The 24,246-nt window shown below is 35.3% G+C and overlaps 1 protein-coding gene across 11 annotated transcripts in view; it reads right to left on the bottom strand.

The window, feature by feature from the left end:
- Positions 1-24,246, bottom strand: part of ATP8B4 (ATPase phospholipid transporting 8B4 (putative)) — a 437,330-nt gene that overhangs the window by 146,003 nt on the left and 267,081 nt on the right. For 10 of the 11 annotated variants that reach the window (XM_074234707.1, XM_074234704.1, XM_074234702.1 and 7 more), the window contains 2 exons: positions 12,458-12,528; positions 7,098-7,180 (listed from right to left, as the gene is read on the bottom strand). In XM_074234707.1, the coding sequence (XP_074090808.1) occupies positions 7,098-7,180; positions 12,458-12,528 (154 nt within the window). The remainder of the gene's footprint in view (positions 1-7,097; positions 7,181-12,457; positions 12,529-24,246) is intronic. The other variant, XM_074234712.1, reaches the window with a different exon arrangement.

Raw genomic sequence — 24,246 nt, 5'->3', positions numbered from 1 at the left:
AAAAAGCAGAATTGGCCAGATGGAAAAAGAGATAAGAAAACTCTCTCAGGAGAACAAATCCTTTGGACAAAGAATGGAACTCAGGGAGATTGCTGAATTTATGAGAAATCGGGACTCAATACTTCAATACCTAAGAATGAAAAATTAGAAGAAAATGTGAAACATCTCACTGAAAAATAATTGATATGGAAAACAGATTTAGGAAAGATAGTTTAAAAATTATTGTAATACCTGAAAGTCATGATCAGGAAAAGAGCCTTGACATCATTTTCAAATAATGACTACAGGAAAGTTGCCCTGATATCCTAGAAGCAGAGGGCAAAATAGAAATGGAGAGAATCCACCGATCCCCCAGAGAAAGAGATCCCAAAAAACCAACACCCAGGAATATTATAGCCAAGTTCCAGAACTCCCAAATCAAGGAGAAAATATTACAAGCAACCAGAAGGACACAATTCAAATACTGTGGAGCTGCAGTTAGGATCACACAGGACTTAGCAGCAACTACATTAAAAGCTCATAGGGCTTGGAATATAATATACTGGAAGGCAAAAGAGCTTAGAATGCAACCGAGAATCAACTACCCAGCAAAACTGAATGTCCTCTTCCAGGGAAAAAAGATGGACTTTCAATGAATCAGGGGAACTTCAAATGTTCCTATTAGAATGGCCAGAGCTGAAGAGAAGGTTTGATCTTCAAATATAGGACTCAGGTGAAGCATAGAAATTGGAGCAGAAGGGGAAAATATGAGGGACTTAATGATGATAAACTGCATGTATTCCTGTATAGAAAAATGATACTTATAATACTCATATGAACCTTCTCAATTAACAGAGCAGGTAGAAGGAGCTTTTTTTTTTGGTTTGTTTTTTTTTTTTTAGGTTTTTTGCAAGGCAAATGAGGTTAAGTGGCTTGCCCAAGGCCACACAGCTAGGTAATTATTAAGGGTCTGAGACCAGATTTGAACCCAGGTACTCCTGACTCCAAGGCCAGTGCTTTATCAACTATGCCACCTAGCTGCCCCTAGAAGGAGCTTTTATAGATGAAGCACAGGAGAAAGCTGAATTTCAAAATAAAATATGGTGTAAAAATGGAGTCAATAGGAAAAAGGGAAATGTAATGGGAGAAAGAAAAAGGAGAGAGGGAATAGGCCAAGATATTTCATATAATAAGATTTTTCTTTATTACAGTGAGCTATTGCAATGATATGGAAAGGGGGAAGGCAAAGGGGAATGAGGGAAGACATCTGGAGTAAGAAGGAGAGAGGGGGGACGGGGGAAGGGAGGGATGTGAGTGATGCAGGAGAGGATGGTCCATGGGGGGAGAGTGGTCAGATATAACACATTTTCTTTTTTACTTCTTGCAAGGGGCTGGGATTGGATGGCCTGTCTGGGACCATAGGGTCAGGTAGATGCTGGGTCTAAGGGGTGGTATGGGGGCTTGGGGCCTCTTAGCCCCAGGGCCAGGGATCTGTCTGCTGCACCACTCAGTGACCCTACAGCAGAGTCAGAGTGAATGAAGAGAGAAAATATGGTACATGGTAGTGGAGAAATATGAAAGGAGGGAGTTGCGATCAACAATGGCAACGGTGGAAACATATGGAAGTAACTTTTGCGATGGATTTATCATAAAGAATGTCATCCACCCATGACAGAGCTGGTGGTGTTGGAACACAGACTGAAGCACATTCTTTATTATTATTATTATTATTTTTGGGGGGGTGCAGGGCAAATGGGGCTGGGTGACCTGCCTAGGGCTGCATAGCAGGGTGATCATTGGGTGTCTGAGGTCAGATATGGACCCAGGTGCTTCTAGCTCAAGGGCCGGTGCTCTGTCCTCCACCCAGCCACCCCTACTATTATTACCATTTTATTTTATTTTGGATATTTTTTTCTTTTTTCTTTTTTTTGGTTTTTGCGGGGTTGGGGTAGCTTGCATGTCACACAGCTGGGTAATTGTTCAGTGCCAGATATGGGCTCGGGTGCTCCTGGCTCCAGTGCTGGTACTCTGTCCACTGCGCCACCTGGCCATATCTACAATTATTTTTTAATTTTAATTTTAATTTTTTCTCTCCCCTTTACTTTATTGCTCAAGTGAGTCTATATTTTTTGTGGGGAAGGGGTATTTTGTTTACTCTTAAACAAGAATATTTTATTAATGTATAAAAACATTATTTGTACAAAAAGAGAATAAATAAATATTAAATAAAAAAGAAATTTAATTTCTATAATATATCTAATTTGTTTAACCATGATTCTTCTGTTCATTTTATAGATACTTTTTCAGAAACACAAAGTGACACCTATTTCAAAATTCAGGCAAATTTAGAATTTGAGAATAAAAGAATGACTGTCATAGAATAGGCTAAAAGTCCAGAATACAGGTTATTTTAGAAATTCATATTATTTTATCTCAACTGGGATAACAGAGAAACAATTTTATTCCTCCCTGACCGCTCATCTACCATACTCCTGCAACTGATATTAATAAGTTCTTTTCTCATCAAATCCTACAGCCTTACCTCATGACTTTTACTTTGCTGAGGAAATGAATGTTATTCATCCTAGTTTCCTCATTTCCTTTATACCATATTACAAAACCCCTCTACTTCTTTCCTATCTTCTCCTTTGTTCCAGCCTCTATAGAAGAAATAGACTGATTGGTCAAGGCCAAATCCTCTATATGTGCACTTAATCTCATCTCTTACCATATCTTCTAGAACTTTGCCCCAATACTCCGTGCCTCTCTCTAACCATTCATCTTTGCATCAGGATCCCCAATATCTAGTACAAAGTCAGAACCATAGCAAGAGCCTTACAAAAACTTGTTGATTAATTTCTATTGATTCTCTCCCTACAGTGTACAAACATGCTACTTCAACCTTAATAAGCCTCAGTTGATTAAGACATTTCTCATCCAAAACTGGTCCTTCCTTTCACAGTCAAACTTCAGTTATTGCTTTCTCTATTTCCTTACCTTCTACTCTCTTCTCAACTGCTTTTACTCTGGTTTCTAATTCCCTCACTGTACAGAAAGGTTTCTGCATTTTTGCAAGGTTACTATTGGTCTCTTATCTGTGTAATTTAATGACTCTTTATCATTTCTCATCATTCGAGCTCTATCTATTCAGCTTTCAGTACTCTGACCATCCCTCCTTCTAGATTCTTTCTTCTCCCTCAGCTACTGTGACAGTATTATCTGCTTTTTTTCCTTTCAGTAAATTTCAAACTCTCTATTTCTGTCTCTTTTAATGTCTTGGTAATCATTTCCCAGCCCCCAACATTCTATTCTAGGGCATTTTCCCTTCTCTCTATGCCCTCTCCTTGGTAAGCTTATCAATTCCCATGTGTTTGATTATCAACTCTAAATAGAGATGATGATGTTTGCCCTTTGTTCTTTTTAAAATAATTTTTAAAATTAATTTAAGGCAATGTGGTTAAGTGACTTGCTCAAGGTCACACAGCTAGGTAACTATTAAGTGTCTGAGGTGGGATTTGAACTTAGGTACTCCTGACTCCAAGGCTGGTTCTCTGTCTACTGCACCACCTAGCTATCCTTGTCCTTTGTTCTTGAAGAAGACCATGACATCAGGAAGGTGATGCTATGTGAATTGAATTTGGGAGGAGGGGTAAGTGCAAGTAGAGATAGGTATATAATCCCAAAACTATATGTGTAGCATCCATCTCTATATTGAACTTCAGGTCACTCTTTAACATACTCTAGATGTCAGTCAAATTAGATTGCTAGTTATTTCTTGAATTTAATATGGCAACTTCTACCTTCTTGTCTTTGGGAAAAAACTACACTCTCTTTTCCATGCCTTCCTTATTTCTACATTGCAGAGTTCACCAGAACTTAGCACAGTGCCTAACAAATATGAGATATTTAATAAATGCCTGTTGATTTATTTTCCTCTAAGGTTTATCTTCAGTGCCACCTCCTATAGAAAGTCTTCTCTGATTTTCCCACTTAATGTTTCCCCCTCCACAAATTGCCATATTGACTTATCTATTTTTATATATATGTATATGCATATATATCATATCCACTTTATCTCCTCTAAGAGAATGTAAGATCTTTGACAGTTAAAGAGTGTTCAGTTTTTTGTCTTCCTAGTTAGGTATCTTTTACACAGAATTTGCCTAATTTGAGTTGATGTTAAGATCATGTGAATTTTTGCATTATGTAACACATATCAAAAGCATTCCTACTTTGAGTGAATGATAAAAAAATGAGGCTACTGCCTTTAGCTGGGAAAACAGCTTTATACTGATGCTTGGAACCACTCAGACTATGGTAAATGCATTTGAGTAAAATTAAGAAATGAGTAATCACTATTAATCCAGAAGGGCTCACATGCAAAACCAATCACTTTTATGAAGTATAAAAATATTACTTTTGTTTATATGGTGCCTCAGTAAGTCAGAGTGGATAGTGAACGTCTGAATTCAAGTTTGGCCTCTCACACACATACTGACTATGACCTGAGCAAATGACTTTACTTCTCAGTACAACCCATGGACAGGCTTGAATTGTTAGGGGTCCTTATGTCCAGGAAACAAGGGCATAGTTTATCTCTCTGAAGGTGGTCACTATGACCTTTGGCAAGTAACTTTCTTTCCTGGAACTTTAATTTCCTAATCTATTAAATATAGTACTACTTCTTTACCTATCACAGATGATTTATGAAGCAATTAATTGATAAACCTTAAAGAATTATAAAAACATATTAACACTATTGTTATCATTATTGTAACAATATAGAAACATAAATATGGAGCTGAGACTTCAAGTTTGTTATAATTAATGATAATTTTATTATTAGCATTATCACTAAGAGAATTATTTCCAAATTCTTTCCTGTTTTAAAATGAGTGATTATGTTTTATTGTTTTTATTATTGAGGCCTTTCAGTAATGGGGAGAGGGGCAGCTAGAGAAGGGTTTTAAGGAAAAAAGAAATTTACATAATCATAAATTAAAAACAAAATAAATTTTAAAAAATATATAATTTCTTATCAGAATGAGACTAGAATCCTGTAACTTGCACTGTCAGATTATATGCTGAAATAGACCAAGCTTTCTATCAGAATTCCATAAAAATATAAAGTAGTCTTTTTAAAACATTCACTTAATTTACATGAATTGTAACAAGTTTAATGGCCTCCTAATTACCAACATTTTATTTTAAGGTATTCTTCAGTAGAAAAAAATATCATTTGTTTTCATCTAATCACAAATATCACCTGGTCCCTTCAAATTTTCTGGACTATTACTCTAATTTAAATCATGGAGTTCCTTCTGAATATGGAAGGATTCCAATTTTTTGTAAAATAACAATTAGTTGTACAACAAATTTCTGTAACAGAGGTTTAAAAGCAATAACAAAGCATAAACAATAAAGCACTCATTTGTGCATTTGAGAAACACCAAAAGGGGAAAGTGTATGCTTAACCCATGAGATCACCAGTGAACCCTCATCCAAATCTTAATTTAATATAAACCAAAATAAATAAATAAATCCTCAAGTCAATTACTAACACTTACAAACTAAACTTACAAATAAGTCCAAATCAAGGTATACAAGTGTTGCTGTGCTGAGTCATTTCAGTTGCTTCCAACTCTTTGGGACTCCCATATGGGGTTTTTTTGGTAAAGATACTAGAGGAGTTGGCCATTTCCTTCTCCATCTCATTTTATAGATGAGGAACTGAGGTTTACCTCAGTTAAGGGACTTGTCCAGGGTCACATGACTAGTAAGTTTCTGAGGTCAAATTTGAATTCATGAAGATGAGGCTTCCTCACTTCAAGCCCCATGCATGCTCTATCCATGATCATATTGATTAAGATAGGTTGGACTTAGTCTTCCCCATTGCTAAGGAAAGAAGTCCTTTTGTCTTACTAGATCATTAGGTTAACACTGGACATTGTCCTCTACCATAAATGATACACAAGAAAACCAGTATCTGGCATCAGTCATCATGGCAGACAGAGTAGGAAATTATCTGTAATGATTGTGATTGTAATCTATTTTCTATGAATCTTCAAATCTAGGCTGTGAGATCAATCAGAACACCATATATTAACTCTGAATTGAGGGGAACAGGAAGATCCCAAAACATCTACTCTATTCTCTATGTGTCTATAATTTCATGATTAGACATTCACTATCTGAGATTTCACAAAGATACCACAAAATTGTAGATCTTAACAAACCATATCGTTAGCCTTTAAGAGTCTCCAGTTAAAATGTAAATATCCCCAGAAGGTCACACCAATTAGCTAATATCTTAGTAGGAAATAGTTCTACTTTAATTCATCAAATTATTGACTATAAAGTCTGCCAAAATAGGGTACAGATTAGGTGTTCAGAGATGGAAAGAAGAGCAAGTTCTGAGAGATGCTAAAAGAGGGGATCATAGACAACAAACTTGGACTGGTTCAACATTTACTTACTAAGGTGGCCCTAGTTATGCCAAGGATTAGAAAAAGTGTCACTATACCTAGAAAACTAAGAATGGAAAGGTTGATAAGTCAACCAAACAATATTTAATAAATGCCTACTAAGTATAAAGTACAATAAGGGATAAGACCAATGAGAAATGATTCCTGCTTTTAAAGACCTTACAATCTAGTAATTGAGCTTTGGAGATATTCTGATGAATGAATGCAACCATCTAGACACTATAGAATAGAGTTAAGTTTACACCTCTCTTCTCCAGAAATATTGATAGGACTCCACTGAGATTAGGATATGGCGACTGAAGAACATTAAAAGACATAGATTTGTCCAGGGAAAGATTTGAAAGAAGGGGGAAAAAAGGACATTTAATAGCCACTTCATTACTGTGTCATAGTCCATCAATTTGAGAGCAGGGACTATGTGTTATTTCATCTTTATACTCTTAGTATCTTGAATAATATTTTACACAGATAAGTGATAAACATTTGCAGAATTGATTTTCCCAAATTGATCAATGATGCAGTAATACCATAGGTGGACATTGTAATTCAATAATGAAAACAGAATTCAGTCTCTAATGAACTTAGACTTTTATGACCTCAGTTTCATATCATTATTTTATTTTAACTGCTTACCATCAAATTTTGCAAGTCTGCTAATATCTGCTCCAAGTTCTGAAGTAACTGTTAATGCATGGCGGACTTTTAGGTTGGTCTCCCTGGAAAATTAATGACATGAATTTTTATATGGAACAGTCCACAGCATCTTACATAAACTAATCAAATGGGTACAGCCCATGAAATACCCAACACGTCAATTCAAGGAACTCCCTTTGAATGTCATTCCCACTTCCACCCTGTTTCAGAAAAGTGGGAGGGGCTTCCAATGTTCCTAAAAGTTGGCATCCCATAAACTGCACATCTGTATAACAACACAGTAATCTGTTTTCCTCTTTGAAAGAACAGAGGACAAAATAAATATGGTTTCATTCGGACCTATTCAGACATCACGCATGAGTTACAAAATACAATAGGAATGGTAGCGCCGCTGCTAGCCAAATGAGGCCAACATCACACTAAAAAGTCAGATAACTATGTAGTAGTTTTCCTTTCAAAACATGATCATGGCTAATTTCACAGTAGCTTAAATTTAAACAGAGAAAAGGAACACAGGTTTATTTTTCTTGGCGAAGCAACACAAGAATCATGTAATTCTGGAATCTCAGAGCTTGCCTAGACTTCAAGAGGTCATCTAAATTGTTCTCCTACATTCAAACAGGACCACACATAAACTCTACAGATGGCTTTATATTCCATTTCTGAGATCTTCAGGGATGAAGATTCCACAGATTTTGCCAGCATACTATGTTTAATGATCCTTGCCATCAGAAAGTTCTCTCCTAAGTCTAATCGAAATCTCCTCTGCCCTAATGTGAGCCTATTTCCTGGATATCTCCAATGGAGGTATTTAATAGCACATTATTTACTAAAACATCAACATTTGTGTTTAGTAAAACATTGGCATGTTAATTCATTTATTGAACACCTACTGCAGGGCTAACAACATGGAAGCGGTGGGGAGTTGTGATTTTACAGGTAGAATGCCCAATGCAGGTGGGCAATGTCCTCTTCAGAAGAAACAAATTGTTTCTTTAATTTATAGTCTTAGAGAATTTCTTGGGACAATGAAGAGTTAAGTGATTTGCCCAATTCTCACCACCAGAATAGAACAGAGGCAGGACTAGAACAGCAGGTCTTCCTGACTCTACCTAGCACTGAATGTCTATCCATTGTTCTCCATGTCTTCATTGTCTTAGGCAATTTCAAAAATGAAAAGTGAATTTAAGTTTGTCTCCTAAAAATCAATGATCTAATTTTTACAGGGAGCAGGCCAGTAGCTGATGTCCTTATCTAGGCCCTGAATAACTTACAAATAAGATTAAGAAGTCATTTGTGTAGCATCTGTATGATCTTGCCTGGATAAAGGGAATTTAAGAACTCAGTCATTCTGTAAAAGATGACGCAAATCAAAAGGAAAAATGAAAGTGAAAAATAGTATCTATATTCAATCAATATAAATTCTTTCTTTGGAGGTGAATAGTATACTTCATCATTAATCCTTTGGGATTGTCTTGGATCATTGCGTTGCTGAGAATAGCTAATTCATTCATAGTTCATCAAACAATATTGCTGTTGCTGTGTACAATGTTCTCCTGGTTCCATTCACATCACTATGCATCAGTTCATGTAAGTCTAGTTTTTTTCCGGAATCATCATACTTTTTATTTCTTACAACACAATAATATTCCATTACATTCACATATCATAGTTTGCTTGGTCAATCGCCAATTGACAGGCATTCCTTTGATTTTCAATTCTCAGCTATCACTAAAAGCTGCTCTAGATGCCTTTCTACAAAAAAGTTCCTTTTTCCTTCTGTTGCATGTCTTTACAGTATATACTTAGTAGTGGTATTGCTGGAGCAAAGGGTATGCCCAATTTTATAGCCCTTTGGGCAAAGTTCCAAATTGTTCTCCAGAATGGTTGGATCAGTTCACAACTCCACCAACAGTGCATTAGTGTCCCAATTTTCCCATACCTTCTCAATCAACCAACATTTCCTTTTTTTGTCATATTGGCCAATCTGATAGGTATAAGATGATACCTCAGAGTTATTTTAATTTGCATTTCTCTGATCAATGATGATTTAGAGTACTTTTTCATATTACTATTGATAGTTTTGATGTCTGTCTGAAAATTGCCTATTCATATCCTTTTCATATCATTTAACAATTGGGGAATGACTTTTATTTGAATAAATATGACTGTTTTCTATATATTTGAGAAATAAGACCTTTATCAGAGATATTTGCTATAAAAAAGCTTTTCTCAGATTTCTACTTTCCTCAAAATTTTGATTGCCTTGGTTTTTGTTTGTGCAAAATGTTTTAATTTTATATAACTACAATGATCTATTTTATATTTTGTAATGCTCTTTATATCTTCTTTGACCCTAAATTCTTCCCTTATCCATAAATTTGACAAATAAACTATTCCATGCTCTCTTAATTTATTTCTGAGGAGGGAAAGACATTATTTGGACCTCATTTTTTTTAAATTAATGCTTAAAAAAATTAGCGTGATTGGGAAATATTTAACAAAACCAATTAAAAAATATATAAGTAGCTAAGCTGAGATCAAAAAACAGATTCTCCAACTCTGATCCAATGTTTTTTCCACTATGTTACACTGTCACCTTAGAGATTATCTAGTCCAGTCCTTTACCTATAAAAGATTATTAGATTGCAATTGTATTCAATAGAGAGTAAATTCCATTTGTGTGTGTCAGCAATGAGAGAATAAATATATACTTTTTTCTCATACTCCTCAAAGATAACTTCTCTGAAGGACAACAAACATTTAGCTATATAAATTCTGTCTCATCATGCTATAATCCCATGAATACATCACAGGCATGTGATGGTCACACATCTTATACATTCATCATATAAAGAAGCTAGGTGGCACAGAAGAGAAACTAGGTAGTTCAGTAAATAGAGTAGCAGACCAAGTTATCAGGAAGACTTATCTTCATGAGTTCAAGTCTGGTTCCAGAGACTTACTATGTGTGATTCTGGGCAAGTCACTTAACCCCTTTTGCCTCAGTTGCCCTATCTATAAAATGAGCTGAAAAAGGACATGACAAACCATTCCAGTATCTTTGCCAAGAAAACTCCAATGAAGTCACAAAGAGTCACTACAGAAACAACTGAACTACAGCTACATATTCCATAAATAACACTAAATATTTTTTATAAATATATCAATATCTGATCCTCACAAAAACCCTATGAGATAGTACAAAATCAAGAAATGTTAACTCTATTGCAATTATGGATCAAGAAATGTTAACTCTATTGCAATTATGGAATACATGAAAGTTTAGTTATTCAAGAAACTGTTTAAAATTGAGACAAATAAATTAATTCAAGAACATTATAAAAGAAATTTTTAAACTTCCAAAAGGCAATTTTTGCATAGTTAAAAAGGAAAGAAAATGGAGTTGGGGACCTTTGTAATAAACCTATCAAATAAAAATCTGGCCTTCAGAGTCTATAATGAATTGACACATTTATAAGACTGGCATCGATTTTCCCCACAAACAAAATCATTTGCTTGTGGGACAATAGATTCACCATAGATCTTTGATCACAAAGAATATAATCATCAATACTTGAAAGAAATAAAAATTATCTATATTACATGAAAATTCAAATTCTCAAATAAGAATCAGGTAAATTAAATTATTAAAATGATACCTTTTAAGTTTACATAGATAAATAAAAATTAAATGTATTAGTGGTAGAAAATAAAGATACTGTTATGTTACTGATAAGGGTAGTAAAATATTTTTTAAAAAAATATTGATTCTGTAAGAGTTGCAAAACTGTTCCTTCTGATTCAAAACCCAATGATCCTGGATTATTGACATTAGACTCAGTTCTTTTTATTCAAAAATATTCCTAGATTCATTATTCTTAATAGCAAAAAAATTGGAAATAGCTCATGGATCCCATCATTTGTGAAAGAATGAATATTACATAAATGTAATATTATATTATTTCATCATAAAAAGAAATAATTATGATTACTATACACATGGGAAGACCTATAGGAAGGGATGCAGAATTAAGGAAGAACCAAAAAATTATGCACACTAAATGCAACTGTATAAATAACAATGAAAATAAAAGGGAAAATATGTAGAAAAGGGGAATATAAAGTTTAGAAGAGGACTTGGGAACAAATAGGATGATTTTATCATTATCTTAGTTTTAATAACAACAACACCAAATAATAATAGCTAATATTTTAAAGTTTCCAGGTCATTTATAAAAATTACATCTTTTGATCATCTCAAGAACCCCGGGAACTAGCTGTTATTATTATGTCCATTTTACAGTTGAAGAAATTGAGGCAGACATTAAGGGATCTTGCCCAGGGCCACACAACTAGAAAATATTTGAGACATGAACACAGTGTAAGTAGGGGAAGTTTGCAATTTAATTTATATTTTTTTGGTTTTTTATATTTGAATATTTATTTACCAAGAGTTATTACCATTAAAGGAATTATTTAAAAAAAAAACACGACACATTAGTATTAATTGGATTTGGATATCCTGCAGGACAAATTATGCTCTCTGAAACAGAATAACTATGCAATTACAGTCTGATAAAATAAATTACAATCTATAAAGCTGCCTCCTAAATCCAGTATTACATTGTTGCAGTCTATATAGATTGATAGACAGATATATACCATATGTGAAGTAACTAAGTTAAACAATAATTTTATAGCAATTAACATGTGTGAATAATATCACTGAAAAAGAAGTGTCAGATACTACTGTATATTTTATAGGAATCATAATCCTCTTCTATCCCTGATATTTTAACTTTAAAATGGAGGCAAGGGCTAAGGAGAGAGAGAGAGAGAGAGAAAGAGAGAGAGAGAGAGAGAGAGAGAGAGAGGAGGTTATAATTGTTGCAAAATCTAGATCCTAATAGTTATAATTCTTAGTGACTTTAATCTAAAGAATTTTTTTCCAAAACAAGTGAAAGAATCAAAATTAATTTAAACCTTTTCCTTTCCTCTCTGGAATTCCTCTCATTTCTGAAAAGCTCCATTTGGAATGAAGGACAGTAATTTAATAATTTCAATGCAGCATTTAAACATAAGGAGCTCTATGCAGGAATGCCAAAAAGTTCCTTACAGAAACAGAATTAGAGAAACGCAAAGAGATTTGCAAAATATTTTAAAAGATGGCATTGATATTGAAGATTTCCTTTCAAATTTAATTGTTAAAATTTACAGATTTAACATTTATCAGGTTAAAAAAAGTGAAGGGATAAGATCTAAAATAAGTGTTTGCAGCATCATTACACTTTAACAAATTTTATGGCAAATCTGTTCTCATTTTTATATCAACTTACCCATCAAGTTCAGCAGTTTCAATGTAACAGAGACCATGTGGTTCACTGCTTGACAAGAGGAGCAAATCAGCCTGTAAAAGTGGAGGGAAAAAAGAATTTTGAGAGGAGAATCATGTATGATTACTCAAACAGAGTAATCTAAGCTTTCCTAGTCTAGGTTCCCATTAAAGTTTATAAAGTACTTCATAACAACTTTGGATAGGTAAGTGGTGGATGGAGGGTGGGAACAGAATGAAAAGTCTTGATCCTGTGTTAACATTTTTATCTAGTGAGGTACAGATGGCAATCATCAGATTTTCAGAGAACTCAAAGCTTGGAGGAATAATTAACACTTCAGAAGACTTAAACTACAACCTTAAAAGATTAAACATGCTAGAATGCTGGGCCCAATAAGGATAAATATCTTACCTGTAGGTTCATAAAAATCAAGTAGTCCACAAGTATTTATGAAGTATGCCATGCTAGATTGCTAGGCTAGATTCCAGGGACACAAAGAGAAAACTCTTTGTTCAAACATTTATTAATTGTCTGCTATGGGACAGAGTGGATGTTTAACAAATGCTTATTGACTGAATGACTATTCAGTATTTGGATGCAAAGAAAGGTGACAGGAGCTTACCTTCTAATGAAGAAGACAATATGAAAACAACTGTGTACAAGCAAAATAATGATAATAATAATAATATTTTTGTCCTTCATTCTTGAAGAAGACCATGACAACAGGGAGGTAATACCCTAACAAGCATGTGAATTGTATTTGAGTGGGGGGGGGGGTTGTGCTAAGTCACCAGCCTCACTTTCTCCTCCAGAGTCAATTGGGATCCAGTGGCCAGACATGAATCAGGACAACTGAAGACGGTCTTGGATGAGAGACAATCAGAGTTAAGTGACTTGCCCAAGGTCACACAGATAGTTAATGTCAAATGTCTGAGTTAAGATTCAAACTCCTGTCTTCCTGACTCCAAGATCAGTACACTATCCATTGTGCCTTGTTGTCCCACAAACAAGAAGCCTAGAGGAAAAATCTGAGATAGCTAATGGAAGGTGGGATAGGATGGGCCTTGGAAGGCCCAGGAAGCCAGGAACAGAGATAAGAAGAGAGAAAATTGCAAGATGAGAGACAGAAAGTAAAAACACCCAAAGTCAAAGATAGCATATCTTGTGCTAGTAACATCACAGTGCCAACTTCACTGAATGGATTTGAATACTAGTAGATTTATATGTAAAATAAAATTTATATTTTATATATTTATATATTAAGTTTTTTGAATAAGGGGAGTGACATAGTCAAATCAGCACTTTAGGAATATTACTTTGATGGCTGAGAGAAAGAGGGACTAGAAAAAGGTGACCAATCAGGCAGCTTATTGTGGTAGTCTACAGGTGAATTGATGCAGATCTCTACCAGAATGGCAGCAGTGTCAGAAGGGAGAAGAGCATGTCACTGTCATCAAGGAGTTTACTAACATCCTAAAATAATCTTACAAGTGCAAGATGTGAGAAGTATAGATAGAGAGTTGGTCATCTGAAAAAGATCAGGGAATTTTAATGCTCAATTTGGGTCAAAAGTTCTAGGATCTGGAACAAAACTTAATGAATGCCTATTGACTAACAAACAAAAAATATAGTAAAATCTTACACTGAATTAAAAGAAGAATGATGTTGTAGTACTAGAAGAGTGATAGTCCTCTTGACTTATTCCCTGATAAGATATTTCTGAAGAATTGATCTTGAATAAATCTGGGCATCACATTTTGAGAATATTAATAAACTTCAGAATATCCATAGTCAAGACATCACTCTTGTGATATCAATGGTCCTCTTCAAACACCAAGCTAGAACAATTCAGAGGATGGTTAAGAAGATAAGTAAAGGACTTATCCTAATATTAAATAAGGATCATTTGAGGGAACCATAGATAGTTAATCTGGAGATGAAAAATAATAACTATTTCGAGTTGTTGAAGGATTATTGAGGAAAAATAGGATTAAATTTTATAGATAAGAAAACTAAGGCACAAAGAGATCATGTGGCTTACAGAAGATAGCCTAGGTAGTAAAGGATGAAACCATGACTTGAATTCAGGTCCTCTCACACCAATTTAATTGTTTTTCTAGTGAAGCACATATCTCATTCATGAGCAGGGCTATCTTTAGGCAAAAGGTAAAATACACCAAGTTGATCTGTGATCTTCACTGTCTGCTCTTCCTTCTCAACTCCTATTTTTTCAAGATCCATTCACCTTCTAGGGGGAAAAAATCAGGAATTGGGAGTGGGAACGTATACCCAAATATAGACACAGACACAACACCTTTTTAATTTAGCTTTCTATGAAATTTCAAAAACTAAGAAGAGGAAACAAAAGCCCTCATTCAACAAATAAACTGTATAAGCACATATCATCATAATTAGAATCACAAAATTTAGGAGTCCAACTATATACAAAATTTTCCCATTATAAAGTACCCATTTTTTTATATTTTCTCCCCCTTTAGAGTATGAGCTCTTTGAAAGCAAAAGCTGTCTCATTTTTCTATTGCTATTCCCAGTTTTTAGCACAATACTTAACGCATAAATACCATTTAATAACTGTTCTTTCATTCAATTATAGAAAAACTACCTTGTTAGATGAAATAAAAATTCCCCCTTACTTGCTAATATTAAGGAAAATAGTCATGATTTTTAAAAACAGCAATGTAGTCTTCTTTATAGTAGTTTTAATTTAATTAGTAAATATATATTATATATGTATACATGTATACACATACACACACACACACACACACACACACACACACACACACACACATATATATATATGTGGGATAATGCCATAATTAAATACCCTCATGCCTGCTCCTCTTATAGTGGTTATCTAACTTCTACTTGAAGGCCTCAAAAGAGGCCTTCTCTCTCTCTCTCTCTCTCTCTCTCTCTCTCTCTCTCTCTCTCTCTCGGCAGGGACTGTGTTTCTTTTTGCTTATATTTGTATTTCCAGGCAACACAGTATCTAGCACATTATAAGCACTAAATAAGACCCTTAAGTAAAGTTAATTGACTAACAACCAAAAAAACATGATCCTATTGCATGCACAAGACCCCATGAAGGCAGTCCACATCTATTACTGTGTGAGAGGAATTTAGCAGGTAGCATCTCTGGGTAGGATAACCCTGTCAACCTATGCAGAGATTTCACTCTGTGCTTCAATCCTCTAGAGCTAGTAAATATCATTGTGTAACAAATAAAATGTTTCATGAAGGAATGACTTGTATCTAGAAATTTACTTTGGAAACTCAAAAATGATTGCCAGTTTCCAAGTTATCCCTAAAGTTTTTCTAATGCTTAAAAATTTTTTTAAAAAATCATTATTTGATTCTTTGAAGCTATTAATTATGCATACCTAATGGCTACATTTGCAACTCAAATTCATTTCCTTGCTTTTCATCCTCAAAATGAAATTTAGTCATTTTGTTTGTCTAGTTGTATACTAATTAGACTGACATTGAAACAAGGTAAAAAAATCAATAAATCAATAAAAAATCAATAAAAAGTGAGACTATTAAACAAGAAACACAACTAATACACAATAAAGACTGATGTTCTAAAGTATTTTAACTGATGGAAAGCCACAAGGCTCTAACTGTTGCTGCCACCACCTGGATGTTTGGCAAATTTGAGATTACAGATATCTATAGTCATTCTCATTATATGAATTACTCATTCTCCCTTCAACTTAATTCCCCATCACACTCAAATTTCCCTCCTTGAATTTCTCTTATCTCCACCATCCCTGTTACCACTACCCACAAAAAACACTCAGACTCCCTCTATGCATTTCTTTTAAAATAGCATTTTATTTTTGACAGTATGTATGAACAGTATATAAGGATAGTGTGCCCTACTTATATCATCAGTTACTTCACAATAATTAAAAAGAGAAAAATAAAATAGCTTTTTCCACAGATGCTCTAAAAAGTCCAGAGTTTTCTCCATACAAAAAAAAAGAGAAAGGATTATTTATAGAGATTGGGTAAAATAACAAGGAACTCTGACTTGAAGCTCATAAAAGTTAAATTACAAGTTTGCTAATAGCAAGAGCAATTAGACAGCAGATACTTCCTCTAGGGAGGTAGATTCATTAATCGTGTTTAAAGAAGAGTTAGCTAATTCTTGAGGGAGTAAGAGAGAGCAAAAACCCACTCCTGGTTGGGAATAGAGTTTAGATTCAATGGATAAGGTCTTTCCAGACCTAGCTTTTCTCAAAAGTGAGACTTTCAATTCCTGTCACAGAAAAAAAATGCCTTTCTTTTAAAAACCAAACGCTCACAGATAATAAATTAATTCATAATAGAATTGCTTCTTTTTAATTTTTTTCAAGCTAGAAGATAATTCAATTTTAAAATATATTAATATAAAAAGTTATATATAAAATTTGTTTATAAAGCAAAATAAAATTGCTTTTACCAACTTGTATGCAGTAAATCAGTTATTCATTACATTCAATCTACCATGATATGCAGCAGAAATTTCTAAAATAGAGTTCCAGCCAAGATGGCGGAGAGAAGACAGGCACAGTTCTAAAGTCTCCTGATTGCTTCCCCATCTATCACATGAAACAAACCTTTTAAAAGAAATCCGACCCACACAACCCAGAAAGAAAAGGCAGGAGAAAAAACATCTACCTCAGGATTTGTCTCCGGCAGCAGCTTTGGCCGAATTCGGGGGGGGGGGGGAGTCTGGGCTCAGAGGGAGGATCAGCCCCAGATCAGCCAGATTAACAGCTGAATTGGAACCAGGAGTCTGAGGGCCCGAGAGCCAGACCTGGATCAGCAGTGGGGCTGGACAACAAGGGCTTGGGTCCGTGGGGGAGTAGAGGCACTGGTGTTGGTGCTGTCCCCTTGGAGCTTGGGGATGGGGCTGGGAGGGAGAGTTCTGGTGCAGGAGAGCTGCGGACACTATCCTGGGCTCCTCTGGTCCCATTACAACTCAGACCTCCTCCCAAACAAACAAATGCAAACTACTTCTGCCTCAGGCCCAGGTGTATGAGCAGAAGACCCAGCCCAGCTAAGGAATAACCTCAGGCCAGGGTAAAGCCCACCATTGATTGAAGGCAAAAGAATTCAATAGTTCCAACCCCTCCCTTCAGGCAAAGAGAGAAGGCCTCAGCCAAGGTCACAGACACTCCAGAGAAAGCAACCAACACCTCCTACTGGCCATCCAGGGAAACTGCACTCAGGGAGTAAAGCCTTTAGTGATCCCAAGCCCCGGTGAACCCTACCCCCCCACAACTCAAGGTCTTAGCAAAATGAAGAAGGGTCAGCGGAAAGGTGAATCCATAAAAAAATTCATGGAAGGGAAAGACCCTAACTCAGCGAGACCTGGAACCTCTGAGGAGAATACAATATAGTCTCCAGCACAGAAAAACTTCCTTGAAGAAATAAGGAAGGAGCTTAAAAATTTGGGAGAGACAATACCTTGCAACAAGAAAACAAACCCTTAGAAAGTACAATTGGACAAATACAAAATGAGAATAATTCTCTCAGATCTTCAAATGGGAAAATGCAAAAAGAAATTAATTCTCTCAAAACCTCAATTGGTCAAATGGAAAGCTCTTTCAAAAGTAGAATTGACTAATTGGAAAAGGAGTTGGAAAAGGTTAATGAAGAAAACTCCTCCCCCAAAACAAGAATGGAGTCTACAGAAACTAATGACTCCATGAGACAGCAAGAATCAATTAAACAAAATCAAAAAATAGAAGCAAATGTAAAATACCTCATCAACAAACCACTGACCTTGAGAATAGATCAAGGAGGGGCAACCTGAAAATTATAGGACTTCCTGAAAACATTGAAGAGAAAAAAAAAAAGCCTGGACTTAATATTACAGGATCTAGTGCTGGAAAACTGCCCTGATATCATGGAACCTGAGGGCAAAGTAGTTATTGAAAGAGTACATAGATCCCCACTAGAAAAAGATCCTAAAATGAAAACACCAAAGAATGTTGTGGCCAAACTCCAGAACTATCAGATAAAAGAGAAAATCCTGCAAGCAGCCAGAAAGAAACAATTTAAATATCAAGGAGCCACAGTAAGGATCACTCGGGACCTGGGTGCATCAACATTAAGGGATCGAAGGGCCTGGAATGAGATATTTTGAAGAGCAAGGGAGCTTGGAATGCAGCCAAGAATCTACTTTCCTGCAAAGCTGAGCCTTCTCTTCCAGGGAAAAAGATGGACATTTAACGAACTGGAAGAATTGCAAAAACTTCTGATGAAAAGACCAGAGCTAAACTGAAAATTTGGACATCAAACAGGAGGTTCAAGACACACATGAAAAGGTTAAAGGGGGGGTGCAGTAAAAGAAAAAAAAATGCAATCCAGTAAGTTGAAACCGGCTATATCCCAGCATGGGGGGTGGGGGGAAGATTCTCATAAATCTTGAGAATTGTAACTCTAACAGAGAGAATACACTTAGCTAGAAATGATGGACATTCATGACCTATCCATGAGACTGCTATCTAATGGGATGTAACTGGCTTTAACCCCACTTGGGAGAAAGACTCTAATAACTCTCAGGAATCTTGACTCTATTCGATAGAATATACTGAACTAGAAGGGACCGACACTCAGAATATTCTATGACTTGAATGATCTAAAAAAATACTACCTCCTTAAAAAGGGGGACAGGAAAGAGATGGGAGGAGGGAGGGGATTGAATGGGGTAAATCTCATTACACTAAGAGGTACAAAAAAAAACCTATGGTAATAGAAGGGAAGAAGGGAGCAGAGGAAAAACGCCTGAATCTTCTTCTCATCAGACTTGGCTTAAAGTCAACCTACACATACTCAGTTAACTTATAAAACATCTAACCTTTCAAGTATTAAAAGGGGAAAAGGGGAGGGGGGACAGAGAAAGGGAAGGGGAGTGGGGGGAAAAGGGGAAATAACAAAAGGAAGGGAAGGAAAAAAGGGAAAGGGGAAAGACAGGGGAGAGTTTGATATAGGAGGGCAAACACACTGAAGGGGGTGGTATTCAGAAACAAAATACTGGGGAATATGGATAAAAGGGGGGGAAGGGGGGAAATACAAACAGAGGGAAGATAGCACAGAGGGCAATAAAGAATTAGTGATCATAACCTTGAATGTGAATAGGATGAACTCTCCCCTTAAAACGTAAGCAAATGGCAGAGTGGATTAAAAAACATAATCCTACAATATGCTGCTTACAAGAAACTCATTTGAAGCGAGAGATACATATAGAGTAAAGGTAAAAGGTTGGAGCAAAATATATTTTGCTTCAGCTGAAGTAAAAAAAGCAGGGGTAACAATCCTTATCTCAGACAAAGCAGCAGCAAAAAATAGATAGTGTCAAAAGAGATAAGGAAGGAAACTCCATCCTCCTAAAAGGTACCATAGACAATAAAGTCATTTCAATATTGAATATATATGCACCCAGTGTGACAGCACCCAAATTCTTAGAGGAGAAGCTGAAAGAACTACAGGAAAACATAGACAGCAAAACTATACTAGTCGGAGACCTCAACCTCCCACTATCAGATCTAGATAAATCAAATCATAAAATAAACAAGAAAGAAGTTAAGGAGATAAATAGATTGTTAGAAAAATTAGATATGGTAGACTTATGGAGGGAATTGAATGGGGATAGAAAGGAATATACCTTTTTCTCTGCAGTACATGGAACTTACACAATAATTGACCATGTACTAGGACATAAAAACCTAATGATCAACTGCAGAAAGGCAGAAATAGTGAATACATCTTTCTCAGATCACAATGCAATAAAAGTCATATGCAATACTGGGCCAAGGAGATATAGACCCAGAGCAAATTGGAAACTGAATAACCTCATTTTAAAAAATGAGTGGACCAAAAAACAAATTATAGAAAGTATAAACCATTTTATCCTAGATAATGATAATAATGAAACAACATACCAAAACCTATGGGATTCATTCAAAGTGACTCTCAGGGGATATATTATAGCTCTAAATGCTTACATGAATAAATTGGAGAAAGAGGAAATCAATGAACTAAACATGCAACTAAAAAAATTAGAGAAAGAACAAATCAAAAATCCCCAATTAAGTACCAAAGTAGAAATTCTAAAAATTAAAGGAGAAATTAATAAAATCGAAAGCAAAAAAAATATTGAATTAATAAATAAAACCAAAAGTTGGTATTATGAAAAAACGAATAAAATTGATAAACCTCTGGTCAATTTGATTTTTAAAAAAAGGAAGAAGAAAACCAAATTGCTAATATCATAAATGAAAAAGGTGAACTCACCACCAATGAGGAGGAAATTAAAGTAATAATTCAAAATTATTTTGCCCAACTCTATGCCAATAAATTTGATAATCTAAGTGAAATGGATGAATATTTACAAAAATATAAGTTGCCCAGGTTAAATGAAGAAGAGATTAAATACCTAAACAACCCTATCTCAGAAAAAGAAATTCATCAAGCCATTATTGAACTCCCTAAAAAAAAATCTCCAGGGCCTGATGGATTCAAAAGTGAATTCTACCAAACATTTAAGGAACAATTGGTTCCAATCAAATATAAACTCTTTGGAAAAATAGAGAAAGATGGAACTCTGCCTAACTCTTTCTATGAAATCAATATGGTAATGTTACCTAAACCAGGAAGAGTTAAAACAGAGAAAGAAAATTATAGACTATTTCCCTGATGAATATAGATGCAAAAATCCTAAATAAAATCTTAGCAAAATGATTACAACAAGTCATCACTGGATAATACCTTATGATCAAGTAGGATTTATACCAGGAATGCAGGGTTGGTTCAATATTAGGAAAACTGTTAGTATACTCAATTATATCAACAACAAACCTATCAGAAACCATATGATCATATCAATAGATGCTGAAAAATCTTTTGACAAAATACAGCATCCATTCCTATTAAAAACACTAGAGAGGGGGCGGCTAGGTGGCGTAGTGGATAAAGCACCAGCCTTGGAGTCAGGAGTACCTGGGTTCAAATCCGGTCTCAGACACTTAATAATTACCTATCTGTGTGGCCTTGGGCAAGCCACTTAACCCCATTTGCCTTGCAAAAAAAAAAACCCTAAAAAAAAAACCAAAACACTAGAGAGTGTAGGAATAAATGGACTGTTCCTTAAAATAATTAGCAGTATCTATTTGAAACCATTAACAAGCATTATATTCAATGGGGAGAGGCTAGAGGCATTCCCAATAAGGTCAGGGGTGAAACAAGGGTGCCCATTATCACCACTATCATTCACTATTGTATTAGAAATGTTAGCATCATCAATTAGAGAATAAAAAGAAATTGAAGGAATTAGAATTGGGAAGGAAGAGACAAAACTCTCATTCTTTGCAGATGACATGATGGTCTACCTAGAGAATCCCAAGAAATCATCGAAAAACCTACTGGAAACAATTAGCAATTTTAGCAAAGTTGCAGGTTATAAAATAAACCCTCATAAATCCTCAACTTTTCTATATATGTCTAGCAAGAAACAGCAGGAAGAGCTAGAAAGAGAAATCCCATTCAAAGTAACCTCAGACAGTGTAAAATATTTGGGAGTCTATTTGCCAAGACAGACTCAAAATCTTTTTGAAAACAATTATAAAACACTTCTCACACAAATTAAATCAGATTTAAATAACTGGGCAAATATCAACTGCTCATGGATAGGTAGAGCTAATATAATAAAAATAACAATTCTACCAAGACTAAACTATCTGTTTAGTGCCCTACCAATCAAAATTCCAAAAAATTACTTTAACGAGTTAGAAAAAAATGTAAGTAAATTCATATGGAGAAATAAAAAGTCAAGAATTGCCAGGAGCTTAATGAAAAAAAAGTTCAAAAGAAGGTGGCTTAGCCCTACCCGATCTAAAATTATATTATAAAGCATCAGTCATCAAAACTGTTTGGTGTTGGCTAAGAAATAGAGTGGTGGACCAGTGGAATAGACTATGTGTAAAAGCAGGAGATGATTATAGTAATCTGCTGTTTGATAAACCCAAAGAGTCTGGCCATTGGGATAAAAACTCCCACTTTGATAAAAATTTCTTGTATAATTGGAAGTTAGTATGGAAGAAACTTAGATTAGACCAACATCTCACACCCTTTACCAAGATAAGATCCAAATGGTTACAGGACATAGACATAAAAAACAATACTATAAGCAAATTAGAAGACCAAGGACTAGTCTACCTGTCAGATCTATGGAAAGGGGAGCAGTTTAGAAACTTCCTTAGCAACTAAGGAAGAGTTGGAGAACATCACCAAAAACCAATTAGATGATTTCTATTACATTAAATCAAAAAGCTTTTGCACAGATAAAACCAATAGAACCAAGATCAAAAGAAATGTAGTAAATTGGGAAACAATCTTTATAACTAATGATTCTGACAAAGGACTCATTTCTAAAATATACAGAGAACTGAGTCATATTTTTAAAACAAAAAGCCATTCCCCAATTGACAAATGGTCAAAGGATATGCAAAGGCAATTTACAGATGAGGAGATCAAAGCAATCCATAGCCATATGAAAAAATGCTCTAAATCATTAATTCATTAATTATTAGAGAAATGCAAATTAAAGCTTCTCTGAGGTACCACCTCACACCTCTCAGATTGGCCAATATGACCAGGAAGGATAATGATCATTGTTGGAAAGGTTGTAGGAAATCTGGGACACTATTACACTGTTGGTGGAGCTGTGAACTCATCCAACCCTTCTGGAGAGCTATTTGGAACTATGCCCAAAGGGCAACAAAAACATGCATACCCTTTGACCCAGCAATACCACTACAGGGTCTATACCCTGAAGAGATGATGAAAAAGGGTAAAAACATTACTTGTACAAAAATATTTATAGCAGCCCTGTTTGTGGTGGCAAAGAATTGGAAATCAAGTAAATGTCCTTCAACTGGGGAATGGCTTAGCAAACTGTGGTATATGTATGTCATGGAACACTATTGTTCTATTAGAAACCAGGAGGGATGGGATTTCAGGGAAGCCTGGAGGGATTTGCATGAACTGATGCTGAGTGAGATGAGCAGAACCAGAAAAACCCTGTATGCCCTAACAGCAACATGGGGTTGATGTTCAACCTTGAAGGACTTGCTCATTCCATCAGTGCAACAATCAGGGACAATTTTGGGCTGTCTGCAATGGAGAACACCATCTGTATCCAGATAAAGAGTCATGAAGTTTGAACAAAGTGCAAGGACTATTCCCTTTAATTTAGAAAAAAACAGATATCTTATTGTCTGATCTTGTTACCTCTTAGACTTCTCTTCTCTTCTTTAAGGATATGATTTCTCTCTTATCACACCCAATTTGGATCAAGGTACAACATGGAAACAAAGTGAAGACTGACAGAGTGCTTTCTGGGGGGGAAGCAAGATCGGGGGGAAAATTGTAAAACTCAAATAATATCTTTAATAAAAATAAATTTTAAAAAAAATACAAAAAAGGTTAAGTATAACCTTTCCCAGACTTATACAGATAGTGTCTAAGGTTGAATTTGAACTTTGGGACACTTGTCTCCAGGCCCAGCTCTCAATCCGCTGCCCCAAATATCTTGAAGATAGCAAAGAAATGTAAAGTACATGAAGAATCAACAAAAAATATTTATTTTGCAAGCATTTGAAGGATTGGGATGGCAGAAAGGAAAGGCCTCTTGTAGGAAATGAAACAAACTGTGAAGGAAAACAGAGGTTTTAAAAGATAGAGTGGAAGAGGGAATATGTTCCAGGCATAGTAGGATA

The sequence above is a fragment of the Macrotis lagotis genome, chromosome 4 (assembly GCF_037893015.1).
Source record: "Macrotis lagotis isolate mMagLag1 chromosome 4, bilby.v1.9.chrom.fasta, whole genome shotgun sequence".
NCBI classification, from domain to species: Eukaryota; Metazoa; Chordata; class Mammalia; order Peramelemorphia; family Peramelidae; genus Macrotis; species Macrotis lagotis.
This window is presented reverse-complemented; position numbering and strand designations above follow the sequence as displayed.